The 26,263-nt window shown below is 39.6% G+C and overlaps 1 protein-coding gene across 1 annotated transcript in view; it reads left to right on the top strand.

Annotated features, from left to right (window-relative positions):
• The first annotated feature begins 355 nt into the window (after nucleotides 1-355).
• The window catches only part of LOC139717842 (protein FAM53A-like), a 107,166-nt gene continuing 81,258 nt past the window's right edge, over nucleotides 356-26,263 (top strand). Inside the window, exons 1-3 of the mRNA XM_071629336.1 lie at nucleotides 356-561; nucleotides 9,329-9,398; nucleotides 22,297-23,144. Coding sequence (XP_071485437.1) covers nucleotides 496-561; nucleotides 9,329-9,398; nucleotides 22,297-23,144 — 984 coding nt within the window. The 5' untranslated portion in view covers nucleotides 356-495. The remainder of the gene's footprint in view (nucleotides 562-9,328; nucleotides 9,399-22,296; nucleotides 23,145-26,263) is intronic.

Genomic DNA, 26,263 nt, shown 5'->3' on the forward strand with positions numbered 1-26,263 from the left:
CACAAGTCCAGCAAGATTTGTAATGTTTGAGCAAACATAACTGTTCGTCAGAGTTTAAGAATGTATATATTTTTGTTTCCGTGTTTTACTGTGGTTGCGGTTTGGAGTTTTAGACAGGTATATATTCTTTGTTGTCTTACATGCAGAACAACTCTGTTGCAATTATGACCAAAGAGAATTAATGAAATTTGTTGTTCTGTTTTATCTTTTCTACAGTGTTTGTTGCCAGTCATCATTCCTAGCAGCGTCAGGCAAGCTGCTGCAGATGGGATCGACATGCAGAGCTAGGATTTCCACGACAAATAATTACCCCCTTGCCTTCTCACATTCCCTTCTCCGAGTTTTTGCAGCAAACCTGTGGAGTTGATGTTTCGTTGGCAGAAAATGACAGTGTAAAATTACAAGGTCACAGCAGCAGCAGCAGCTCTACTACATGTGGGCAACCTGTCTAAGCTCCCAGTTTGTTTCAGTCCCGTGCAGCAGAAGGCAAGAATTATGGTCACCCTCATCACAGAACAGTTGCAGAATCAGTCTCTGGAAGATGTCAGCTTTTTGCCAAAGGTAATGAATGTTCCATTCTGTCACCGATGCATTGAAGAACTTCTAAAAATTGCTTGCGCCATGAGGTCTGATGCGGGTGTCGGCATGATTGTGGAACTTTTTTTTTTTTGAGACTTGGGGTCTTTGCCTACAAAATCTCACACACACACACACGAATCTTACAGTGTAATTCATAATTTTCCAGTTCCGAGAGAGGGATTTCTCTGTCATCACTGCAATGCTGTAATGTAATCAAAATGGTCTAATGGTAAAAATAAACAAACAGCAAATGAATTAAGCATTCACATGAAATGATAAATATTTGGTCATTGGCTGGTTTGGTAATAGGGCGCTAATGATGACAGGCAAAGAACTCAAGGAGTTCCAAGACACAGGCGTACCCTGTACCCACTTCCTTTGTTTTGTGTCATATGTGCTCTTCCAATTATGTCAAGTTATCCACCTGTTGCATGCAAGTGCCTAAAAAAAGGGGAAGGGAGAAATATTAAAGGTAAAAGATAGTATTTTCACAGCAGATTTATTGAAAGTTGTATAAAAGAAGGAAACACTTTCCATGGCTCTTTTTCATTGCAGAGTGTAAGGAAGAAATAACCATATTGCCATGATAATCATAAGAATATGAGACTGAGTGAATTTGTCTCATAAAGTGAAACTGAAATAGATTATTTTGTGTGCATCAGTTGGAAGGTGCACATTGTGAACTCGTATCTTTACCAAACCTGTATGATGATTCTTCAGATTTTTAGGCAGAAAGGAGATTCAAAAGTGTGATTTGGGTGGGTGTTTTTGTATGTGTGAGCCATTGTAGCAACAGAGCGGTGTTTGCGTAGCAGCAGCCGAACTGCGCCGAGACATTCAGCAGAGAAGGTGTTGTGTTTGTATGCCCTTTACTCAACAACTTTGTCTTTTATTTGTTGGGGTGCCAAGCAGATTGGTTTCTGGTTTAAAACAGAAAAGGAGGGGACCAAAGCTCACAAAGACGGCTGTGAAATGAATGATGGCATGAGGGAGGAGTTCGAATACATGGTGGCAAAATGGCCTACATGTAGGCATGAGTTTGCCTTGAAGGGTGTACCCATGCACAGAAAGTTCAAATTCTTTCCGTATGTTTGCTAGAACAAGCCAAATACTGGACTGTGTTGCTGGACACACAGTTCCTTTGACATAGATCGTATCACAAAGGCAGACATTCTAATTTTCGTGCTTTCAAATGTTTTGTTTTGGGGGGGGGGTTTAAAAAAAAAGATAAATGTATGCATGTTTTTTGCTATTCTTCTTGTTCTAATGTGTGTGTGCAGCAACAAATTCTAACTTCAGCTACAACAAAACCAAACATGAATGGCAATTTAATAGCATTGGCTGTGTGATTACATTGTCAAAAGAGGAACATAGTTAAGAAAAAACCTCATATCATCACAGTCAGAGTCCATGCATTCCATAGTATTTGTGGTAACATGTTTCATGAGGGTGTGATTGATCCTATGTAGAATGAATTGAGGAAGAGGTAAACACTTGATATAGTACAATTTGTATGTTATCAACGCCATATACCTATTTGACACAAATTCACACGCTCAAGATATTGCTTTCTTGATATTATGCCTTATGCATACCTTGATTATCTACTTGAAGTACTTGAGTTTCCAATGGTCTTCTCATCCCTAGTTACTGTTAATGTTGGTGTTTTATTGGAGACTTGCCTCTGTACGAGTATCAGACCAGAGCTTCAGTTTTTGTTCTCTCAGCTATTTGCAGACTGATTGGCTAAGATAAGAAATACAGTCAACAGTGAATGATTATTTATTTATTTTTTTGTCACCTCCATCTCTTTTGTTTGGCTTCCGAGGCTTGGGAGCTGACTGGCAGAATGAATTGGGCATTCATTGATTGGTTATTTTATACTGCATCAATATTGACACCAAGATGGGGGAGCGATAACCTGTTGATGCATTCAGCTTGCTTGCACTATTTATAATCTTTGTGACTGTCTGTAACAACAAGAAACTGACCAAGGAAAAAAAAGGAGGGGGGGTGGGGAGGACATAAAGTAACAAACAATAAAGGTATGTGCCATTCAGGTTGTAATAGTAGGTGGGTGGACATTTAATGTAGCATCTGAGCAAATATGTTTTGCTGTGTAGAAAGGCAGGGGACAATAGATATTAAGTGATAGACTATTCCATGTTTGTTGAATTTATGAAAGGCACAGTGTTACATTACAGTGTTAAGATATGACCCTATCCTTGTACTCCTTTTAAACTACATTGGGTGAATTATATATAACTCCTACTTAAAGGACATGGAATAATTCAGGTGACTTGGTCGTTGAATATGCACTTCATTATACTGTAGCCTCATGCTTGATTTTATTGTGGAGTGTAAAAAAAAAATAAAAAATTGATTAATAACACTCATTTTAACTAAAAGAAAAAAATTCATGTGTACATTTGCAAACCATCATCTACAGTCACATCATAGTTCCCAAGAAGAATGAGAGGATTAAATAAAATTCACATCATTGCCTATTTCCCAGCAGAGTAGCTGAAGAAATGGGGACCTGGATGGGCAAATGAAATGATGGCATAATTTTTTGACACTCCAGTGGTGGCTGCTGTGGCCAATATATGACATGCCATTAATCTGAATGGGCAAACTAAATCAGAAATGGGGGTTGCTTCTCCGTCTCGCGGCTCTCATCCTGGGGAGGGAGGATGCCCAGGTTGGTGTGGGTAATTCAATTTCCTGATGTTACTATTCAAATTATTTTTCAGCCAGATGGAGTGTGATAAATCATGTTACCAGGGCAGCCCTCCAGTTCCTTTGTCCTCAAAGATAACTTGAGCCCAGCCATCGAGGGGACTGTGGCCATCCATGGTGGTGATTTGCCAGCAGAGAGTAATGCAAGAGCCTAGTTCCACAGAGCGCTTTTTTTTTTCTCCTCGATACTCGAAACGAGTCTTGCCCGTGTATTGCTTTGCTGCTGGCTGCTCAGTGCTCTGGTGTGCATGTCAGTTTCTTCGTCAGAAAGCACCAACTGCATATAGATTAGCTTCACCTTCAGAATGCTCTGTAATCCATAATGCATTGCCGTTACTTCCCATTAATTTTATTTATATTACAGAATATTAAAGGCTCTGACTACGTTATCAAGAGGTATTCACCAGATGAATGAGATTGTTTAAATACTGCATTTATATGTTCAAGTAGGCCTACTCATCAGACTGGCCCCTAAATGAAGAACTGCAACGAATGCATGAGCATGGCTTCAGAAAAAAAAAAAATGCTTTGAATATTTATGTTGGTAGAGAATAATGTATATATGCCTATATTATTAACACCATATCCTTAGGTGCATCACATCAGGGAGTACATGCAGAGATTATACTTTGACATAGTTACACAAGTTGAAAATACATAATTGACACGAGTTTAATACACATAGTCTAATACACAAACTGTACTATACATGGTAGTTATATACAGTCTTGCACAAATTGTACTATAGGACTACTATACATAGTTATTCGAATGTCATGCCATTCCATGTTCAATTTGACGTAAAAAGTGTATGATTAAGCAAATGGAATGGAAAATGTGTTATACAAAGCGTAATATGTTTATGGAACTTGACCGTTTTACATACCACATGTATGATGGAACAGCGATGGTCGTCACAACTATGCAAATTACATAGTTGATGATATCATTAGTTACCTCACAACTTTGTAGTTGGTTTTGTAAAAAAAAAACACATAAAAAGTCTTGTTAGTTTCTTTTTCTTTTCTTTTTTTGACAGAGAAAAAAAAAATCACTCAAGTATGTCTTGAGTATGAGCAATTACAATGAGCAGTTGTGATTACTATGGCTATGTAATTAATCATTTTTTCTTGTCCATTGCCTTTCTGGCATAATTAATTGATTGGGAAAGAAGCCGGATTTTAGATCGAGGGAGCTGTTAAACAAGTGTATTTGAATGCAGCATGCAGTAACTCCCTGGAAAGGCTATTTCTATCATTAGAACCCCTATCAATATAGAAAGGGATTGGGGGGGGGGTGGGCAACTCCCAAAATCAATAACCTTTGTTGTCAGATAAAAAAGGGTGCTTTACTGGTTGCTTTTTATCCCTAGAGCAAGTGAATTCCTATTGTGATGGAAACCTCGTTGTGTAACTTCTTTTTCTTTTCTTTTTCTATTTTTGTTTTTAAGAGAAAGTGGCTATTACTACACATTTAGTATAATGTATATATACCATACCTGGTCAGAAAACTGGAATTTGATTGTGTTAGCAAACCCATGTTGAACAATGTTGTAATACTAAATTAATATGATAATACTGAACAAAATGCAATGTTTAGACGGCAGGCACGAACAAATTAACATTTCTACAAAATATGTGTAAGCAATGATAAACTTTTTGGGCGTGCTCAGTGGATCTGATATGTATTTCGTTTGTGGTAAAAATTTATTATTAAATTTCTTACACATTATTTCTTGCCAATTGCCAATGAGATACTCTCGGTAAATTCTCATAGATCAACACTTTTAAATGCATAATTTAACTGGGCATATCATATAGATTCCCCCCCCCCCCCAAAGAAAAATATATATATGATGAGATATTTCTTTAGTTGGAAAGGGAGTATACTACCCTGGTTTGTTTTGACTCAAACATCCTGAACAATCGGGGGGGGGGGGGGGGTATTTCTCCTTGAGATATGCTTTTTCTCCACTGTTTGGGAAATCTGAATTATGAGGAAGGAAAAATGAAACAAAACAAAGGAAATTGCGAGGCTCATTCAATTACAGGTATGAATGACTGCTATGTCGTATGTGTGAAAGAAATTTTAGGCCATCTGAACATGCACGTAGGTCTCTAGCAGTGCAGTGCCTTGCAGTGTGTCATGGTCCCTGGTTCTTTACAAGATGGCGGACTCTGTAGGCATATAAAGGTGAAGTGCATGGAGTAGAGAAATGCCCTTCCACTTTGTGCAACTGCGGTTAATCATTGATCACTGTCGGTGGGCAGATGGAAGCCGTACCCATTTTTATCGTCATGCATACAGATATATTGTCAGGGGTAGTATTTCTGGGTGCCCCCCTGCCCAACATGAATTATGTAATATGTATCGCCGGTGTTGTTTGATTAAATGCCACATAGCATTAACATTACTGAAGAGTGAAGAGAAGAGTGCAGAGAAAGCTTGGCTAAGGGGAACAGGTTGTCTGTCTGATCCGTGGTTTAATATCTGACAGAAAGTAAAACATTTTGTTTAGATTTTGAAGGGGGATGGGGGTGGAGAGAGCAAGGTGGAGGAAGGGCTCCAAAGAGGTAAAAAGTTGACTTTTTTCAAGCAAACATCAAACCTCAAACCACTCCCTCTTTCATCATCATGTGACCAACAGATCTTGAGACAAATTTGTGGCATCTCTGTGATTATAATTCACATAGAGGCTGCTGCACATACAAATATACTCTATCGCGTCAGATATTTTTGCAAGGCTTTTATTGCTGGGAACCCAGCTTACAGTATTATGAGTTTTGTCTGTGTGTAAATGTATGGTCGATAGTGGATTGGCTTGTACTAGAAACATTAATTTTTATATACCAATGTTAAAACCATAAAAAAGAAATAAATTTAACAAAAATCAAACCATCAAATGACATATTGCAGATTGTTAGACTTCAACATTGCTTATAAGCATAGACTAATGTCTTAGAGGCAGTTGATGACAAATCTAAGCTCTCTTTTTCGACAAGTGGTCAATATATTCACTTATTCATGCACCGAAATTAATTTGGCCAAATGCCAGACATTTGTTTCCCATCACTCAAAACAGCCAGTGGCAGTGATACCACCCCGAGTTTACCAGTTTTTCATCAACATCTTATACTTAACTAATAAACACAAGTGTTTCTTGTCACTGAGCTACAAGCGTAACATTCTTTATCCTGTCTGCTCAGGCCGTCTCTAGAGGGGGGAGGGAAGTTGTGATGGAGGGTGTCTTTCTCGCTCCCCTCACTTGTTCAGTTTGCACTCCGTATTCTGATGATAAGTTTTGACCTTATGTATGTCACACAAACTGTATAATTTTGCATTTTTTTATTATATTTTTGTTTAATATTTTGTATATTCCAAGGATTTGTGAGGCAATTTTGCATATGGTTGATCATGCAATCAAAAACCACAGTGACTGGATGAGAAATGAGTGTCATTCTTTACCAGGAGAAGAGTTAATAGGAGGCAATATTTTTGGAAGTTGCAAATTTTGGGAATGTCAGTCAGCTCGAAAATTTTGCAAAAACAAAGATACAGTGAATGAGTTATGAAGTGTACATAGTTTATTATTTTGAGAGTTTATCAAGTTATCATTTCTAGCCCAAATAACTAAGAAAGTGTTCAATCCTCTAGAACTGCTGCTTGTGCAAAGTCATTAAAATGCACTCAGTATGATTTATTTGTGTTTTGTCCTTTAAACACAAAATGTATACGTCCATTGTACTTGTTTATTGCAAATTTCTGTCACCCACCTTTTCTTTTGAGATGAGAAATATTGGTTGAAGTGTGGTATAATACTTGCTGGTGCAACATTCTTTGCAAACGTGGATGACATTGAAGAGAAAGTTTGGGCATCCCCTACGAAGGCAATTCCACTCTGTGTTTAATAGTCTGATTTGTATTTGAGATTGCCCACTATTATGCCTTTACCCTCAGAGTCAGACTAGGCAAAAATCAACAACAACAACAACAACAGCAACAACAACAACAACAATGAATGTACGTATGAATAAAAGATCTGAGTGTAGCATGCTCACATTGAATGCAATGCTTTCTTGATAGCAGGTGAACGTACCGTGCTCATTTTAAGCTTGTCATTTCACATTTTGTGATTTCTTTATCATGCCTCCATCAAGCCAGTAAACAACTCTTGTCTTTAGGTGTGCTGGTATGTTTGCCTTGGTATCATTACAATTTTTCAAGTCAATTTTTCATTTACAAAGTCCAAACCCACACTTATCTTTGGGAAGCAGTGCATTCGCTCACACAGTTTCATTGTCTTTGTTTTTGTTTTTGTTCTTGTTCTTGTTTTTGTTTTGTTTTGTTTTGTTTTGTTTTTTTGAGAGAGAAGTAAATTCTGAATGCAAGAGACATGGCTGTGCTTTTTCCTTGCACAGAGTGAAGGAATGAAGTATTCAGAAGCCAGATTAGTGGGGAGTGCTCATTTGAGGATTCAGGTCAGATTTGCTGCCGGTTCACACAGTGATGTGATAGAGCAGGGCGGTTGTCCTGATACGCCTGGCATGACAACACTCATGTGCAGATTTTGGTGCATGAAGGAATGTAGGTCTACATATTATGCCTTGGTTGGTGACTGCACCCATGTAGAAACCCCAGCAAGCAGACCTCTTCTGAGAAGAAGTTGACTTCACATGTGGCAGTGCTACAAGCCAGTATGTGATTTTTACATTGAAAGTAACTCTTAAGGACTCAATGTACCATATATTTTGCATTGGTTTTACACATTTTACTGATGTACTGTACACAAAATTGGCAACACACCCAAATATTGCCTTCTAAAATATTGCCTTCTGAAACAAATGCAATGATCGTCTCCCTGGTGGGATATTCCTAACTTTGGTTCTTGATAAAGGATGAATACTTTGTTTTCATTCTGTTGCTGTGAGCTGGCTTTCCATTGCAAATTCAACCACCCGCAATATTGTCGTACAGTTTATTATCCTCACAAAATATATGGCATATGCAGTATTTGGCACATGTACAGAGCAGTGCCCAATAGAATGACAGGTTTGCAATTGATTCCAAGATTGATTTCAGTCATAACTCAGTTGCTAATCATGTACTGAATGAGCTTACCAGTCAATTTATAACTCTTGTATATGACAGGTTATTAGAATCATATAAAAGTATTAATGGTTCCTTAATGCCATAAACCTGGAATATGGTCATAACAGAAGAACATCCATTTGCGCCCCCCCCCCACACACACACACGCACAACATGCACACAAACATGTTAAGCTGAGGTTTGCATCTGAATAGAACAAAGAGAGAATTGCATTTAAACCTCAATATATTGATCACTTCTTCCATGTACAGATACAATTGTATGAGTTCTTGAGGACTGTAATACTTTAATTCAAAGGATATTTGTTGTAGTAGCTACCGTGCACTCAAGCCAGGTACTTGCGTTTCCGAAATATTTGTAGTTTTAATTTTCTTTTCTTTTCAGTCGATTTTTTTTGTTGTGTGTGTGCATGTACATGTATGTATATATGTGTGGGTTTTTTTGGGGGGGGGGGGGGCAGGGGTGTGGGTGTCTTCAGTAGAAAGGGGTTTGACATGTTGAATCTTTCCTGCAAGAAAAAGTAAAAAAAATAATAATAAAAAAACATTCATGGAGAGCTCTTTCAAAGCAGACTGCTGGATGTTGACAAGTTAACATCAGGGATACTCCAGACAAATTATCTGTTAAGTTTGTTAAACATGTTACTGTTTTCAATAATATTTTCCTTTTAAACAAAAATATGATTGGTCTGTTTTATAGCAGTATCCTGTATACTGTGCTCCTGCTCTGTGAATTGGCATTACTATTTATATCATGTCATTCCAATCAATTGTTATTTTCTCCTCCCTCATCTGCAGAACTTCAGCGTTTTTGCATGTGTTGTCATGACGATCTTGTTCTTCATTTAAACTCCCTCACCAATATCTACTTTTCTGTGGTTGTTTTTTTCCGTCCTGTTCAGATCCCATTTCAGTACCAGACGAGGAGCCGTACCAGGGCATTACAACAGACACTACAGGATGCCTTGTCGGGTAAGTTACCTGGTCTGAAAATCAGTCCGTGGACATGGTCTAGAGAACTGTGTGGACACGACATGCCACTTATCCTTCAAGAATAGCCACTGACTGACAGCAACAACAACAACAATGGGAACAACCAAATAAAATGCACAAAGCCCTGAATTTTCAGGGGTTTCTCGTTTTATCTCAGAGCCTACAAGGGCATTTCTGCCTTCTAGTTTTGCCACAGCAAAACTAATTAAATCCTTAGACTCTCTTTCAGTCTGTCAGTTGATCTATCAATCTATCTATCTGTTTATCTTTTCTATCTACATGTATCTATCTATCTCTCTCTCTCTCTATCTATCTATCTATCTATCTATCTATCTATCTATCTCTGTAGCCTATTTCTGATCTCTATCTACCTATCTATCTATCTATCTATCTATCTATCTATCTCTATAGCCTATCTCTGATCTCTATCTGTCTATCTATCTATCTACCTATCTATCTATCATTCTATACGTCTATCTATCTATTCTCTATCTATCTATCTATTCTATCTATCTGTTTATTTGTCTATATATATATATCTGTCTATCCAGCTATCCGTCTATCCATCTAGTATCTCTAATTTCTGCCTGCCAGTTAGTATTTTCTATCTGCCCGGTGTATGGGATGTATTATTTTTTTGTTAAAGAAGTCATACACAATGATCAGTGTACATTTTCACCTTGTGCAGCACAAAGTCTCAGAGATGTTCACCTGTTGATTTAATGATGGGCAAGAAATTCCAAAGCTGATCTGGAATGCTCATCATATTTGTTCCGATATTATACACATGAAAAAAAAAATGAAAACAGAAACCAAAGGCAAATAGTACAATGATAAATGTTTGTAACAGAAAATCTGGCTTCCTTCAATCTGTCACTTAAATTTTGACACCAGGCCAGTACAATTTCCTCAAACTTCTAACTTTAATATGAGAAAGATAAATTTGTGCTGTCTTCAACAAACTCCTCCGAAACTACAACTGAGTGCTGTAGTGCTGTGAAAAAGATTTTAAAAAATGTTTTCATAGACTGGGGTTACACCCCAGAGGAAAAACGGTTAACTTGCAGCACCTCCCCACCCACCCATCCCCCCTCCCCACACCCCCACCCCCCTCCCCACACCCCCAACCCCCCCTCCCCACACCCCCACAACTGACAGAATAAGAACCAGAAATGTTTGTCTTGCTTGGCCGCTTTGGTTGCATACCTCTTTTTACCTGAGATTGATCCTCATACAGAATTGCTCAGGGACAGATAAACTTTCTTTTCTGGTGTTTTCTCTTTTCTTATTCTATATTTTGCATTTTCCTTATTCGTCGCTGGGGTGACAAGACCTTGTATCTGCAATTTTGGTGAAAATGACTTTTTTGGATTAATGGTCAAATAATGGGTTAAGTGATGTCCTGTCCAAATCCCAACTGTCTTACTCGAAAAATGAAGCCACCACGGCATGTCAAAGGAAAGGCTATCCCATTCGCCACAGTGCTTTGGCCACCATGTTTTTTGGCTCTCCTGAACATTTGACATTTCGTAGATACGAGGTCTTGTCGCCCCAGCGACCATTTGCTTTCATAATTATTTCATAAGCAATGTGAAGCAATGAGTTGCGGGCATTTAAACTCCTTTCATATGATATCTTTTATTGAGGGATTCATTTTTGTGGCTTTTGCTCCTAGCAATGTGAGAGCCCTTATCGGAGATGATTTCCAATTCACTTTGTAGTATATATCTTTTCTGCCCACACCGAAGCACAACACAAATCATGGTATGATGATATGTAGATAATGAGTTACATTGATAATAACAGTTTTAACTCAGGTACTGATTGCAAATTGAACAAACTTGCAGTCCTGTACAACACACAATGATTTCCCCTCCAAGAATTGCATAGTGCCATCAGGCATGAATGTGCAAAGTTGACTTTTATACCCTGGCATTGCCACCGGCCAGAAGACTAGCATACCGTACTCCACTTGACACTGTATGTGTCAAAACAACACAGAATCATGTGTTTTGTTAAACATGTCAATGGATTTCTTTTATTTTTGTTCTTTCTTTACACAAACAATTGTGTGTACATTGTGTAAGACATAACATAGAATGAATAGTGGTCAATTGGCATTTCAGTGCAGCTGGAACATTCACAAGGATATCAATCTCAAAAGAAAGTGACATGTGGTCATTTCATGTATTAAAGTATCCTAAACTAAAGCAGGAAAGATGACAAAACAGTGTAAAAAACAGTGAGGCAAGTGTAACCCAATTTTGTAATTACTACCATAAAACCAAATGTGGAGGAATGAAATAGATCAGTGGACTAAATGAAGGCCACTTTTTTCTTCTTTCTTTTTCGACCCAGTGGAAATGGGGACCAGAAGGTAGACGTTGTTTCTGGTGCCCCTTTCAGACCTAATAACTCTGCAGGGTGTACCCATTACAGATATAAGTACTAATATTCTCTTGTAACATTTTCAGCTGGTTTCATTGTTGTACAGTCAGAAAAAGTAGTAGAGAAATTTACTGGATTCATCAGGATTTTCCCTGCCGAATCCTTGGGAGCCAACAGGTATTAAACCGGTTGGTTAACATCAGTGTGAAAGAGGCATAAGAGACACGATGTGAAAGGAATGCCACGTCAGTAGGTTACACTGGCATTATGATATAATCTACCTGTGCAGGGAGGGAAAAAAAAAAAAGATCCCTCAAGAAAAAATAATTGTTACATGTAGGCCAAAAAGGGCTGTGTACAGTTTCCTGCCACAGCTAGTGCAAGACTTCAGACAGATTTCAGGGTTTACCTTTGCTAATCAGTGTTGCTTATTTTGAACTCACTTCCTCTTTATGGGTACCTGACTGGAAAAATATTCAGTTGAAAGAAAAATAGACACATCTTTAGAAATATTGCGCACAATGCAGTTTTTATTGTGAACTAATCATGCAAAAACAGCGTCATCATGAAGAGATTGATATCAGCCACTATGAAAGTTAACATTCTGTCAGAGGACTATAGATATTGGAAGACATAATCTGGAACATTTAGGACCTAATGGGGAAAAATTACAATTGTATTGTGCAAACATGTAGCGTGGCATAATCCAGGTGTGACATCCATGACACTGTAAACTGAAATAGTATTGTGCTGGGAGTGTCACAAAATGATAAAAACAATCAAGAAGAGAATTTTAGAAACGCTGCAGTCATGCGTATCATCTCGATCAAGGGGAACAGCACATACAGAGTCTAATCTAACATTTTCAGATGAGTTCTTATAAAAGTAATGGCTGTACATACATGTAGCTTTGTGTTCTCAGCACATCAATATCAATCATGTACATTTTGTACAGTACTACCTTTTGCTCTCCATGCACTTTTGGTAAATAGAATGTGTTCACCTCCTCAAGGAAATGAAAATGTCTGAAAAGCAAATGTAGATCATATTGAAGCGAAAGAGATGAATTTTTCTCGAGAATAATTTGACCTTAAGTGCTAAAATGCACACTGCTTTGACTTCAATCCATCGGATCTGTCTTATTGAATTGTCCCTGTGTTGTTCCAATTTTCCTTTCGTTGTGAAATGAATATTCCGAGAGTTTTTTATTAGCATGCATTCGGCCGTAGTTTTTATCAATACCGAATGACGTCCAGAGTGTCAGTCATGCAAACATTGCTCCGTATATATCGCCAAACAGACGGAATTCTTGTCCTAAAATTACATTACGGATGCTGAAAAATTCAATGTCCGCTCCTCACTCGAGGCAGCTCGCTTTACGCGGCGATTCAATTTACAGACCCGGAGCGAGAGACGTGAGTGGATTCAGACGAGGGACTGACGCTCAGTGGTCGCGGCATGCTTGCTTATTGAGGGTGACAAGATCGAATCCCATCCTGTGCGCGTCTGACAAAGCCTACCGCTACATACGCCAATCATTTGTGAGGCATCAAGTCCATGACACTCGAATGAGTTTATTATTGCATCTAATGCAGGCATATTCCCATCCATACCCCCCTTTTCTACCCCACCCTCTGAAAATCTTCATTAGATTTTCATTCAGTATTCCTGGCTATCTCCCGAAAAGCCACTGTCAGATACCTTAGTCAAAACAGTGTAAAAATCCATAGTAATTGATTCAAGGCATCCAGGAGTGTGACTGTTATGCGTCACAGCAAATTCCTTTTTTCTTTTTCTTCTGTGCTTGCCAAACCGCATGATAGATTTGTTCTCTATCAGTACAGCAACAATGATTATATGATTGTAATATAATTTTAGAAGCAAGACCAAGCAGAGATGGTTGATAGAGATCTATAGAATCTTTCACACATAAGTATGGATTTTTTTCCCCAGGTTTTATGTTTTTTTTTTTGTCTGGCGTCTTCCTGTATATTGCAGGAACTAAAGAATGCAGAGACTCAATGTCACAAAAAAAAAGACCCTTAATGCATTCAGAATCACAGACATTGTACTTTTTTTTAAAGAGATAACCTCCATTACCCTCAATCTTACTTGAGAATTGCCTCACTTGGCAGCAGCCAGTGTATTTGAAGCAAAAGCCAACCATTTAAAAGAAACAGATTAATCCAGTTGTTTACCTTACATTCGCAAGTAGTAGATATGATAGGAAACTGCTTATCAACCTATTTCCTATCGAATGCTGAAATCTATAGAATTTCCACTTGAGCCACCTGGTATTGTAGGAAATGGGTAAGGGAATACGTAAACACTTAAAAAAGATGCTTTCTAAATACGCACTGTAGTTCCTTATAAAAAAATTTCTCTTTTTTGGGGGGGTACTCTTTGAGGAAATGGAAAAAAAATTCAACTTTGCAATCAAATCTGAATTGTTTTATGCCACTCAAGTTGATAAATCTGAGGTATAGATAGATACCCCTTTATATTCTGCAGACCACAGGAGAAAAAACAAACAAACAAATGAATAGAGGTAATGGTTGACTGCAAACAAGCTATAAGGAGTAGATATTACAAGCCCTGCAGTTGACATCATGCAATATATTAGGGACAAGTTGGGACATGTACATGAAGAGGCTTAAAGAAGGGAACAGCTGAAATAACTTAAATAGGCCTGGTATCCTTGAAACCTGCCCAGCAGTATTTTACCATTAAGAAGCATTGCTGCACTATATGTTGCTGTCTAGTACAGGAACTGATACTATGCCCTGTAGTATGCAGTGAAAATGTAAACATTGGACCAGAATGGCCAGTTACACACTGTATCATCACGTTTAGAACCCTACAGTCATAATCTACTATGGATAAATGATACAGCAATTCTCAGATTAAAAGGAAAGAAAGACAATCAAAAACTCGAGGGGATCTCAATTAGTATACACTAGAACACCATGGTTTATCATATCATAGCTGTCAACACCATTTTCTTTCTCTTCTCCCCCCCCCCCCCCCCAGCTCTGTATCAGTTCTAAATCACATGTTCACGATCTCTTCATGATTTGTTTTCAGTGTACTCATACAAGTGCATCTTTATAGAAGATTTCAAATAGACTTTGCACTTTCAAATTTGACAAAAATCATGAGCTGAAAGTGAGTGCATCTAGTAATTGCCTGGCATGTACAGGAAACAAAACAACAGAAAAAGAATGACGTTTTGAATATAAAAGATGATTGAAATGATGATTTTATCAAGTCTAATGAGCTAGACAGTTATGTTTAGAGGTAATATTTACACAATGCTACAAAAATAATATCTTTCAAATGTACGGTAATAATCTAAGGTCCTCAAGTCAGACATTGGATGCGCCATTGAAGTAATACTGTAATTACACTGTGAACATGAATATTGGCACTCATGCCTGCAGGTTCTGGCATTCTACTCAAAAATAGTTGTGGAGTATTAAGTCTGTGGGTCAGGTTCTGAATCGTGGGTATCTGAAAACTGAAAATGGTCCTTATCTGTCTCGCTGATTGCGAGTGCGCCGCATTGCCAGAGGACTTCTTGGAAGAACACGATGCAAAAGAGGGGCGAGTCATTACTTCCGACTAGATCAATCTTTTGCCATTATCGGATGTACACCGCACACACAATATGCTGTGCCAGAGTTATGATCAGAGTGAACTGCACTCTCTCGCGGGAATCTCTCTCCCCGTTTCCTTGATAACTTTTGGAGAGAGTGGGGGAGAAGGGTCAGTGGCAGGGAGTAATGGCCCTCTTTCAAGTGTCATCAGTGTAGAGAAGCAATTACTGCGGGGCAATCTGGGGCTATGAACTTGCACTGGGTAAAGGGCAGGATGGATAGATGTAGGGAGGAAGGGTGGGGTGAGATAGCTGCCATGGCTCGGTTGCTGCATTTGGTGGCAGTGGTCGGGTTTGCTATTTTTCAGGTCATTTACAGTCCAAATAGGGGAGAGGAAATTGGGCAAGTTGATGCCAGGTGTAGAAGAGTGTGTATAAAAATCCATTTCAGCTGAGTTTGCCATAATGGTTTGGGGGGGGAGTGAGTCTTCATGCTTTCATACTTGAACAGTCTCCCGCCGTAATTTCAATGTAAATGATGGCCGATATCTTGAACAACCTTGCGCTAGTTTCGTTTCCTCACCAAGCATAAGTTTTGTTTGCTGATGGTTCCAGGCACCCTATTAGGATTAAAGAGGACATACATGTGTATAACTGATCAGTGTCCATGTAAAGTCTTTTAATAGTCCAGTCACGTAAAACATTCCAGGTCTTCTTATCACCCCACCCCCCCCCCCCTTTTTGGTAATGTGACTGTGTTTCAAGGTGATATTGCTTGCATGCATATATGGGCTTGGTATAAATTTATCCCCCACCCCCACCCCCCCCCCCCCCCCTTTGACTAAGGAAAATGGTTGTTTTATATCTTTTGTTTTATTTCTTGCTTTTGCTCTGTATTTTCATATTTAATACGATACCAGACTTCAAAAAGTATACAATTTTACACCAACCATGGATGAATCCAGACAGTTTCTCACCAGCAAGACTATTGGCCACATACACAAGAATGGCTATAATAGACTCATGCTTGTTTTCTGTCAAACATCAGCATAGTATGCATCTATCTCGTACAATTTTTTTTTTTTACACTCATGGCACTCACTTAGAATATTAAGTTGTTCACATCTACAGTTTTGATATCTTACCCAAAAAGAAACAATGAAACATTGCTTGGAAAGAAAAAATGGTGTGGAATTGTAGAATTCCCAGTTGATGTACAAATTAAACACAATCTTTTTGCGTTTATGACCCTGCTAGAAATTATAATATTCAGTTGTGTTTGAAGGAACTGATGAGTTCTCTGGATGAATTTTGCTCTCACTCCAGTAGTAAAATCATCATATCAGGCATGTTTAAGTTGTGCTTTGTTTGAAATGATTTCATGCAGACAAAAGTTTGCATAATCCTTTTATTGCCCCATTATGAAAATTCCATAAAGAGTTATGAATTTGACAAAGCATACGCCAGTGCTCAACAAAACACGGTGTATAGCCTTCGAGACTGAAATTGGCTGAAAACCACTTGAGCCATAGAAAATATTGTCTATAGCATTGCATCTTTTATCGCAAAAAGCTCGCCTATTTTTATCGGAGCCTGTAGACCGGAGTGATTGAGAAAGCGAGATGTGACATATTGTGCAGATTATGGACCTAATTGCAAGCTGTCGAAAGAAAACGTCATGCCAAATGTGAATTTGATTGCCGGCTCCTTACCCTGTTCTCAAAATGATCATGCCAAACAATCAGATGGATTCCATGTGATTATTCAGCAAAAGATCCCCGTGCTGGCTTGACACCATTGTATGGGTCCATTTATTTGTGTGTTTGTTTGTTGTAATATTCATGTGCATGCGGGTGCTTGTTCTCTGTCCTTGCAACTGCAGGAGAAAGCACCAGGGCATAAATTGACCTCAATTTAGTCTGTCCTTTACATTTTGTTTTGTTTTGCTTTTTCTCTTTTACTCTGTCATGGGCTGATTGGAAGACCATTATCCCACTTTTTGTTGGGAAAGAAAAACATTATGACAGATGCTAATGGGTGGTTTACAGTGGTTTTAAAAGTCATGGAATGTTTGCATAACATGTTCTATGGGTATTTTGATCCTTTTCTGTAGTGAGAGTGTCAGCTTTCCATTTGTCACACACTTTCTGTTGATTCTCTTTTGTGTTCTCTCAGCTCACCAATGCTTGTGCTCAGAGTTTCAACAAATTCATTAGGTATTGTGAGCCTGAAGAATTAGGACTATTGTTCTGAGCTCTTATGCATTCGATTCAAATCTAAATTTCGTAAGGAACAGCAGTAAACCTGCCTTTGGACTTAGATTCGAGATGTACACATGTACCTAGTTTGCAATTTCAGTCTGTTTTGAGAGAAGCAGAATGGTATAAGTTACAGAAAATTTTACTAGAAATCATAGTTTATGAGAATGATAAGATAATGAGGAAGTCATGCAAAGGATTGCAAAGTTGCATGGACACTTGTGCATATTAGATTACATTGGCCTCATGGGTCTCTCATTGACCTTAAAACTTACACTGAATTTTCCTGTTTTGAAATGAAATTCAAAGGAAAAACTTGTAGTCAGCTTACATCAAGTCATTGTGTTGTTGTAATTAGGCGACAGTGACAACTTTGTGGGGATGGGCTTCATTTGCTGAACTTTCAACCAAAAACAGTTTAAAAATATTTTCATGTATAAACCAAAAGGACTGACGTGAGGTGAAATTACTATCACATCATCCAAATTGCATATTATGTAATTACAGTCTCTATCACTGTCTCATGAAAACATGAAAAGTTCTGTTGATTCTTAGACCCCCGTTTACAGTGCGAGGTTCGGCCGTGGCTTGGCCGTGGCCGAGTCCAGCCCCGCTTCAGTGTAAACGCTCAAAAGGCCAAATGCGAGGCCAAAATTGGCCTCGCATTTGGCCTCGCTCTGGAGGTGGTCTCGGCCGCGGCTGAGCCACGGCCGAGCCCGGCCTTTTCTTGGTGTAAACGCAAACTGGGCCAAATGCGCGGCCAATTGCGCGGCCAATTGAGGCCGGGCTCGGCCGCGGCCGAGCCGCGGCCGAACCCGGCCCCGCACTGTAAACGGGGTCATAGTCTCATATTCCATTTAAATGAAAATTTGAAAATTTTGTTTGGTTGAATTTTTTTAAAGCAATCTTTTTTTTTAATGGTGTCTATCAAAAAAAATGTTATGGTTGAAGAAAAAGCATAACGTACAAACAAGAACAAAATAATACATGCGTTATAATTTGATACAATCAATCTCTTAAAGTCAGTGTGAATACGAAGTGTAAAATTACTTTGAATATGATTATGTTAGAGCCTTTGCTGGGTTATAACAACAGAGGCAGGGTGAAGCAGTCAACACCTGGAAGGCTTGTTGGTGTTTGGGGAGAAGGCGAAAAGGAAGAAAAAAAAAAGAACAAAGAAAAAAAAAAGAACAAAGAAAGAAAAAAACAAGAGACATTTCAAAATGTTTCTGTCATCCCAAAGCAGGTGTAGGAGAATTAGTGTAACTTCAGTTGCAGGAGGTTGTAATGGTGTCAAATGCCTGTGACTGAAATGCCTGTGATGCAGAACAGAGGGTAGGGATGAACTGGGGCTGAACTCTTTACTCTTCTCGCTCAAGCTCTTGGGATGTCCATAGGGAGCTGTGTTGGTGAGAAGAAAGTTATGAAAGGATGACAAATGAGATGGCCCACTCTGATGCTGTAAATTGGTAATGTGGCTTTAATCATGGTGAAATTCAATATATCTGGGTAGGGGGAAAAATTTAGGCCTATTCACATTCACAGTATATACATACAGTCAAATCTGTCTGCAGTGGCCACCCAAGGGAGATTAAAAAAAAAGGCGGCTGTTGTAGACAGGTTGCCGCTATAGACAGGGTCATTAACATTACTTTTCTCTTGGGGGGGGGGGGGGGAATGGTGTTTAGTGGTCGCATACGGCAGGTGGCCGCTGTAGACAGGTTTGTCTGTATATTTGTGATCACGTTAAAAAAAAAAAGATAATAAATTTATTCATGACTGTTCTCCCATGGCTCCCAAAAATTATTTTCATGCAAGCTGAACACTTAAAATCTCAGAACGGCAAAAATCTTAAGATATGAATTTTTATGTAAATCTTATGATATGAATTTTGATGCAAATCTTGAGATTTGAAGGCTTGAGACTTGGATATGAAGCCAAACTTTCTATTTTACATTCCAGGACATTTCTTTGTCATCCAGGTGATCAAATCAAGGTTAGGCCGAATATTAGACTCGTGAGTCACACATCAGATGTATGGTTTGTACCCTTGGTGTAGGTAGCCTCCTTGAGCATAAACTGTGTGACATGAAATGAGAAGTTAAATTAGTTTTGATAGGCCATGGATGCAGTACATTAAAGAGATCAAAAGCTGCATCCTCATCCTCAGTGAAACTGGTAATCAGAGAGAGTAAGAGACAGGATAGGAGAGTGGGAAGGGGGAAGAGATAGAGAGAGGGGGGAAAAGGGTGCATTGTTTGAGGTCATGCTCTAGAGCTCACCCTCGCTCCATTTTGCATCATTCCCCACCTCCCAAGCCCAGCGACTGCGGGCGAAAGTACATAAACGTCATTTGGTGGCAGTGTACCTCGTTTGTCACTGATTGTTGGTGCTTGATCGCCGGCTGCAGCGCTCTTCTGGATGCACGCTCCTGGCATGCCTTGGCCTCAGTAGCGGCTTACTCACCCTATTGCCATGGCCAAGGGGATAAAGACAGAGAAAGAGACAGAAAAAAAGCGACCCTGAGAAAGCCTAATTACTCTGGTCAATTATCTGTGATGTTTATTGAGTCATGGTACTTTTGGTGTAGGGGAACAAGGTTAATGACTTGACAGGTATGCATCTTAAAATTGATTGGTGAACAGCGCAGGAACCTTGAGGCTTTTAAGGTTCACCTGCAAAGTCCAAGTGCAGAAAAGGCTACAGCAGTGTGTGACTTGGATGCTGCATCCTATTTGATTTCAGATTCATATTCTAAGATATTCTCAAACCCCCCCCGTCAATAACCGAGATTGACGATTGCAGGACCAAAAATGCGAAGCGGGCGGGCAAAATGTAAATGTCAAATATCGGAAGTCTGCGTGGCAGGGATGCTGATCAGCCTAAAATCTTCCAGTTGTAGGAGAAGGAGATGTTGGCATGATATATTTCCCATCAAGAAAGAGAAGGTGCAGATGTTTTCAAAGTGAAGAGTTTGAGTTTATGTACTAGCTGTGCTCTGTAAATTTTTGAATTTATGATTGGAAAGATGGAAGTGGCTAGTGCACATATGCATTTACTTGTACATGTATTCGGCCACTCATACTCTTGAGGAAAAAGTGTGTTTTTACATAGCCAATCTAAACATAAACATCCTCATAGATATGATGAGGGCAAACTTGTTCTTCCTCTCCTCCTCCCACTTTCCAGAAGCAAAACACAAGTAAGCGTTCGGGAGCAAATCGTTTTCTGGCAAATCTATGCCATCGTTTCAGCGTTTGTGTTTGAGTCCAGGTTCCCCTCCAAGGGAAACATCGCTCGGGCTGCAAGAAGCGCAGTCGCTGCATCTCGCGTCAATGTTGATGTTTTCCTTGCTCGTAAGGGAGGCATCTCCAATTTGGGTCAGATCCACACTCCTGATTTTAAACCCCTCCCTCCCCCCCCCCCCCCCCCTCCCCGGGGGACTGAGAACACATATCGTGGGCCAATCTGCCTTTTCATCACGGCAGAGTGCCCAACAGCCATGTCAGTTCCATGATTATGGAAGGGTATTTCTTCATGGATTTTTCCTTTTGTTTTTGTTCTTTATGCATTCTAAAGTTTTTCTTTTTCCATACTGCTCTGCCTCTCTGTCACAGTTGAAACTCTGCACTCTTTTTCTCTTTTACTTTCTGATTCAGCACAGTTGGCAGTGCCAAGAGCCATCCTCTTGATGTAATTGGAACAGGAGCATGCCTATGCTAAACCCCCAACTGAATTTCTGTCCAACTTACCTAGTCGTTTCTATTCTCCACTTTAGGCTCTATTCTCCCTCTCTCCCTGCATCCCTTCCTCCCTTTCACTGTTCTCTCTACCCTCCCCACCATTCTCTCCATCTTCCTAGCCGTTTTCTTTCTTGGTCAAACTCTCTCTCTCTCTACCATCTATTCACCATGCCTTTTTATTGGTCTGCCTCTAATTCAATCCATCACAGCTCTACATTTCGCTCAAAACAAGACACACAACTGCTGTAACCCCATTCTTCCAGTAGAGTTGCTGCGTACAGTATATGTGCGGCGTGTCCTACATAAAGGCCATTCCTTACCCTCCCCCCTTCTTTCATCCACATTGCATTTTCAGCATTCACCATGCTGACGTAAGTTTGCATTGTACAGCTTTTGCATTTGTCAGATGAAAGAGTTTGTCTTTGATAAATACATATGTTTGTTTTGAAGGCACTCAAGATCGAATGCTTTCACGGGGAAATAGGTCTAGCCTCTCAATGGTTTGTAGTCCAATTCTTTTGTGATGTGCAAGTCAGAAAGCTATATTTAGTCTGCTGTATTTTGGCATTTTCTAGTGTTTGCTTTGATATGAAATTCACATTTACGAATTACATTTTAGGCTGTTGTTCTTCCAAGTAATTTTTTAGGAGTGCATGTGAAGTGTTGTACCACAATACACTGATCGTAAGAAGCAAAAGGACATTTTTATAAGATAATCTGTACAGGGCCGATGTGCTTGTCTTGATAGTGCTGTGTGAAGAGGGTTATGTGCTCACATTCTCTTGTGGGGTGCAAAATTAGTTGCATTGAGCATTCCTCAGTTTTCACTTGAACAATCTACGTTTGGTTTCATACAAAATGATGTATTTCTGTCTTTTTTATTTTCTCTGCAGATAATGTTCTACAAGGCCTCTCGCACACTGCAACAAAACACTCTTTCTTCTCAAATCTGTATGTCCAGTCATCCACCACCATCACAACAACAACAGTATCGCGCACTGAAACATCATTGTCGTCCTCCACTACCACACGTAGCATTCCAGTCAATGAGGTTGAACACATCCACAATGCAATGAATGAGACGCTCTCAACAACGCCCCCAGCTCCGCCTAAGAAGCGGCACTGCAGGTCACTATCAGCAGGAGAAGTCACGAGTGGGCGGTCTCTATGGAAACCAAATGCATCAAAGATATGGCGCCCCATCAGCCCTTGCCGAGCCAATCTAGACACTTATCAAGGTCATGCTCCCATGCTAAATGCAAGCGGCAATGCAAACTTTGCAGATGCACCCATTCCTAGCACGACCCTCAACCTGGCTGGGGACAGCTCGGATGCCATGAATCAGTATTCTACGCCGCCGGAGTCGCCCATTCCGCGACCGGCTTCGGCGACGTCGTGGGAGAACAGCACCAACCCGCCAGTGTGGCTCGAACAGACCTCTTTCAAGCCCCTGACATCGTCGCCCAGGCTGTGGCACCGCCTACGCTCCCTCGAGGATGCGGAAAAGGAGGGCCTCTCGGCCAGCTCTGGGTCTGTGGCCTCCATCACCAGCAGCGTGGACTCGGCCCCAGAGACTGACCTCAACAGCAGTGGGGGCTTTGCCAGGGGAACGTTTCGGAAAGGGCGGATAATGCCACGTTGCCGATCACAGCCATGCGTGTCTGACAGGAAAGCGTGCGGGAAGAAGAGGAGAAGAGAGGAAGAGCAGAGACCAAAGCTAGACCTCTTCAAGATGAGAGAGGTATGTCTCAATTTGAGTCCCGGAATGTTGTTCTTGAATGTTGATATCGATGTGAAATGAAGGGCACGAGCGAGAGCACACGCACAAATTCTTCCACCTGTTCTTTCACATCTTCTCCAGATTGTAGATGCTTCGACAGCAACTAGTGATTTCCATGACTCTCCCCAAATGTGCACTTGCCAGGCGTGTAAATGTAACCCTCCAAATGTTCAGTTGAGGTTGAGTGCATGATATGTTTGTGTGTTTGTGTATTGTATATGCCTATATGTGTGTGTGTGTGTGTGTGTGTGTGTGTGTGTATGTGTGTGTGTGTGTGTGTGTGAGTGCGTGCATGCGTGTGCGTGTTTTTAAAGACTTCTGCATATGTGCACGTAGTGTTTCCTTCATATCTAAGTCTGTTGAACAAGAAAATTGGTGGTTTGTGGTTTCTAGTGCAAAAGACAAGAGCCGGGTAAAAGGGTTTGGCAAACGTTAAGGGGGGGGGGGAGGGAGGGAGGGTAATTTCTCTTCATAATCGGATTCGATCTTGGTTGTGGCTCAACCTAATTCTGCACATTTTCTGCCTCAGTTGCTTTCCCTCATTCTGCCACCATCCTTCCTGGCAGTTCGAGGCATTTATGTCCTGTCTTCTCTGCCTCTGCCCATCTGGGTCACAGTACAAGGGAGAAAAACAAGACAAAACCTACGCATACATTGTGTGACCATTATCCGCCCAAGAATTCATAATCCATTTTCCATAAATTTTGCCCTAGGCAACGAGTGAAGGAGAAGTATATGTAACCTTTAAATGTTACGGCTGACAGTATTGAGTAGTTTGCGTGATGGCTTGTCCTACAATAGAGCTTGAATGAGTGGGATTTTGACACAATAAATTGAGCTGAAGTTTTCCATCTTGTTTATCATTGAAGTGGAAAGTCAGCTCCTATTAATCTCCGGAGAGTCCAACACAATATTATTCCCTTATATTTCCTCCTCGCCACCCACACGCACTCTCAGTATGGAGTAGAATTGTACTTTGGTGAAACGCCTCTCCATGCCAGTTTTAATAGCAGATAGAGTGATATCGTACCACCAGAATGACAGTTAAGAGTCATTAAATGTTACAGAATGACAGTTAAGAGTCCTTAAATGTTACATAAATGAACATTGTTTTCAGAGTTACACATGTTTGTTGCTGAACAGCCATACAAAAATTGTACCAGTCCCAGCCGGGTTTTATGCAAATAAGATAGGATGATGATTGTATCACTTCACATCTCTCCCTGTCTGTTGTAAAACAAATAAAAAAAAAACATTTTTTATTTGTGTGTGTGTGTGTGTGTGGGGGGGGGGGGTGTGATAATTATGTAAATATGAACAACCTCCTTTCCTCAAAATCATTTTTCTATCAACTTTCACTGTGATGGATGTATACTTCATGTTTATATCCAAGAAATGCTATGAAGATTTAGAGGGAAGTAAACTGGAGAATAGTGTGGAGACAACCAAATCATAGCTAATTTGTGTATTTGTGATCGTCTGCAGAAATGATAATAAGTGAAAATATGAAACTTCACAAATTTAGAATTTTTTGAATTTGTCTCTGATTTTAATTTGAAAAAAAAAAATCCCACAAAACTTGTTTGTTTGATCTACATGTATGTCATTTGTTCATGTAGCTTTGAGTGGTGATTTACTTTCAATAGACAACTTTTCCCACAGATTCCTGTGATCTAAATCGGCAGATCGTGCATTGCGTGTGTGTTTTTAATGTCTCTGCTGTAAGTGCTGTCAAAGTGAAACAATAATGTGGCAGAAAAGTGCATGTGAAAGAAGGAACTAAATTGCCATGTTTTGACAGGATTCTCTCTTGTATGCGTGTTATATGAGAATTCACAGTGCATTAATATACACCATGTAGACAATGGTTGTACTCTCAATGTCAAACAGTGGTTTCATAACTTTGAAAGGCATTGACTTTTTATTGTTGTTATTGTTGAAAGTGGGGGTTTTGTCCTTGTGTCCATAACAAGCAACTTAATTACTGACTTCCAAACAGTACTTTCTAATGAACACATCAATATACAAAGCAGTCTCTATGTGACTATAAGAAAGTATTTGTGTGGTAACATGTCAATCATGCCATTATGAAGGGGTTTTTAATAATCATGAGGTTATCACTCTATAGGCTTTTGATGGGGTAGATTCGTTGTGTATTTTGTGTTCTATACTTCCCGTTTTACCAACTCGGCCATATAATAGTGATGTCTCGGTCTCTGGGCAGTACAGAAATTGTTCACTTGAGTGTGTTTGCATTTTTGATGTTTTGTGGTTTGATTTTCAGCTAATTGCTGTGGTTATATTGGGCATCGAAATACAATCACTTGCATAGCAAAGTATTATATGACCTTATTTGCATGTTGTCTACTGAAAAAATATTGAGGCAGTGTTGTAAATATTTGAGCAGCTAGTTTGTATAAACATGAGTGTTTCTGTGAGATAGGTGCGAAACAATATTGAGAAAGAAATTTCTGCCTGTTCTGAAATTTCATGTAGCTGTCATATGGAAATCATTATAAGAAGAATTCACAGCATGTAGAAAGTTCGTCTGAATAAAAGTGATAAAATCCAAGCATCAAATCAGCAAAAATTTAAAGAATGGTAGCCCAGTATGACAAAAAGAATGGGAAAGAGAATGGTCAGAAGTTATCTGGAAAGAGTGTATGTAGACCTTGAAATGGCATGTCTTGTCACAGGACTATCATGCGACTGTAATGCCTCATGTATCACACAAATGGAAATCCTCCTTGTTTACTCAATAAGCATCACATGTATCAGTATACTATTAGATGTCTTTTACAGTATTCACATTCTGTGTTGTGTAGGATGTGTCAGGATCTGATATTCTATACATCTTGCTCTAGTGCGAAGAAAGATGTATGAGGATGTGATATTGTTGATACATTTAACTCCAGTCTTGAAAAGGCTCTGTCTGTCCAAGAAGTGTAAAATTTAGCAGCATGTCATTCACCAAATGAATAAGAGTGAGCAGGACTTTGTCAGAGCTGCCAAGTATCCCTGATTCTGCAGGAAGCTCCCTTAAATCTTTTAAATTTCTCTTCATGTCATGACAAAAGAAT

This window comes from Diadema antillarum, unplaced genomic scaffold, assembly GCF_040938485.1.
Source record: "Diadema antillarum isolate AM-2024a unplaced genomic scaffold, OU_Dant_1.0 scf00000083, whole genome shotgun sequence".
NCBI lineage: Eukaryota > Metazoa > Echinodermata > Echinoidea > Diadematoida > Diadematidae > Diadema > Diadema antillarum.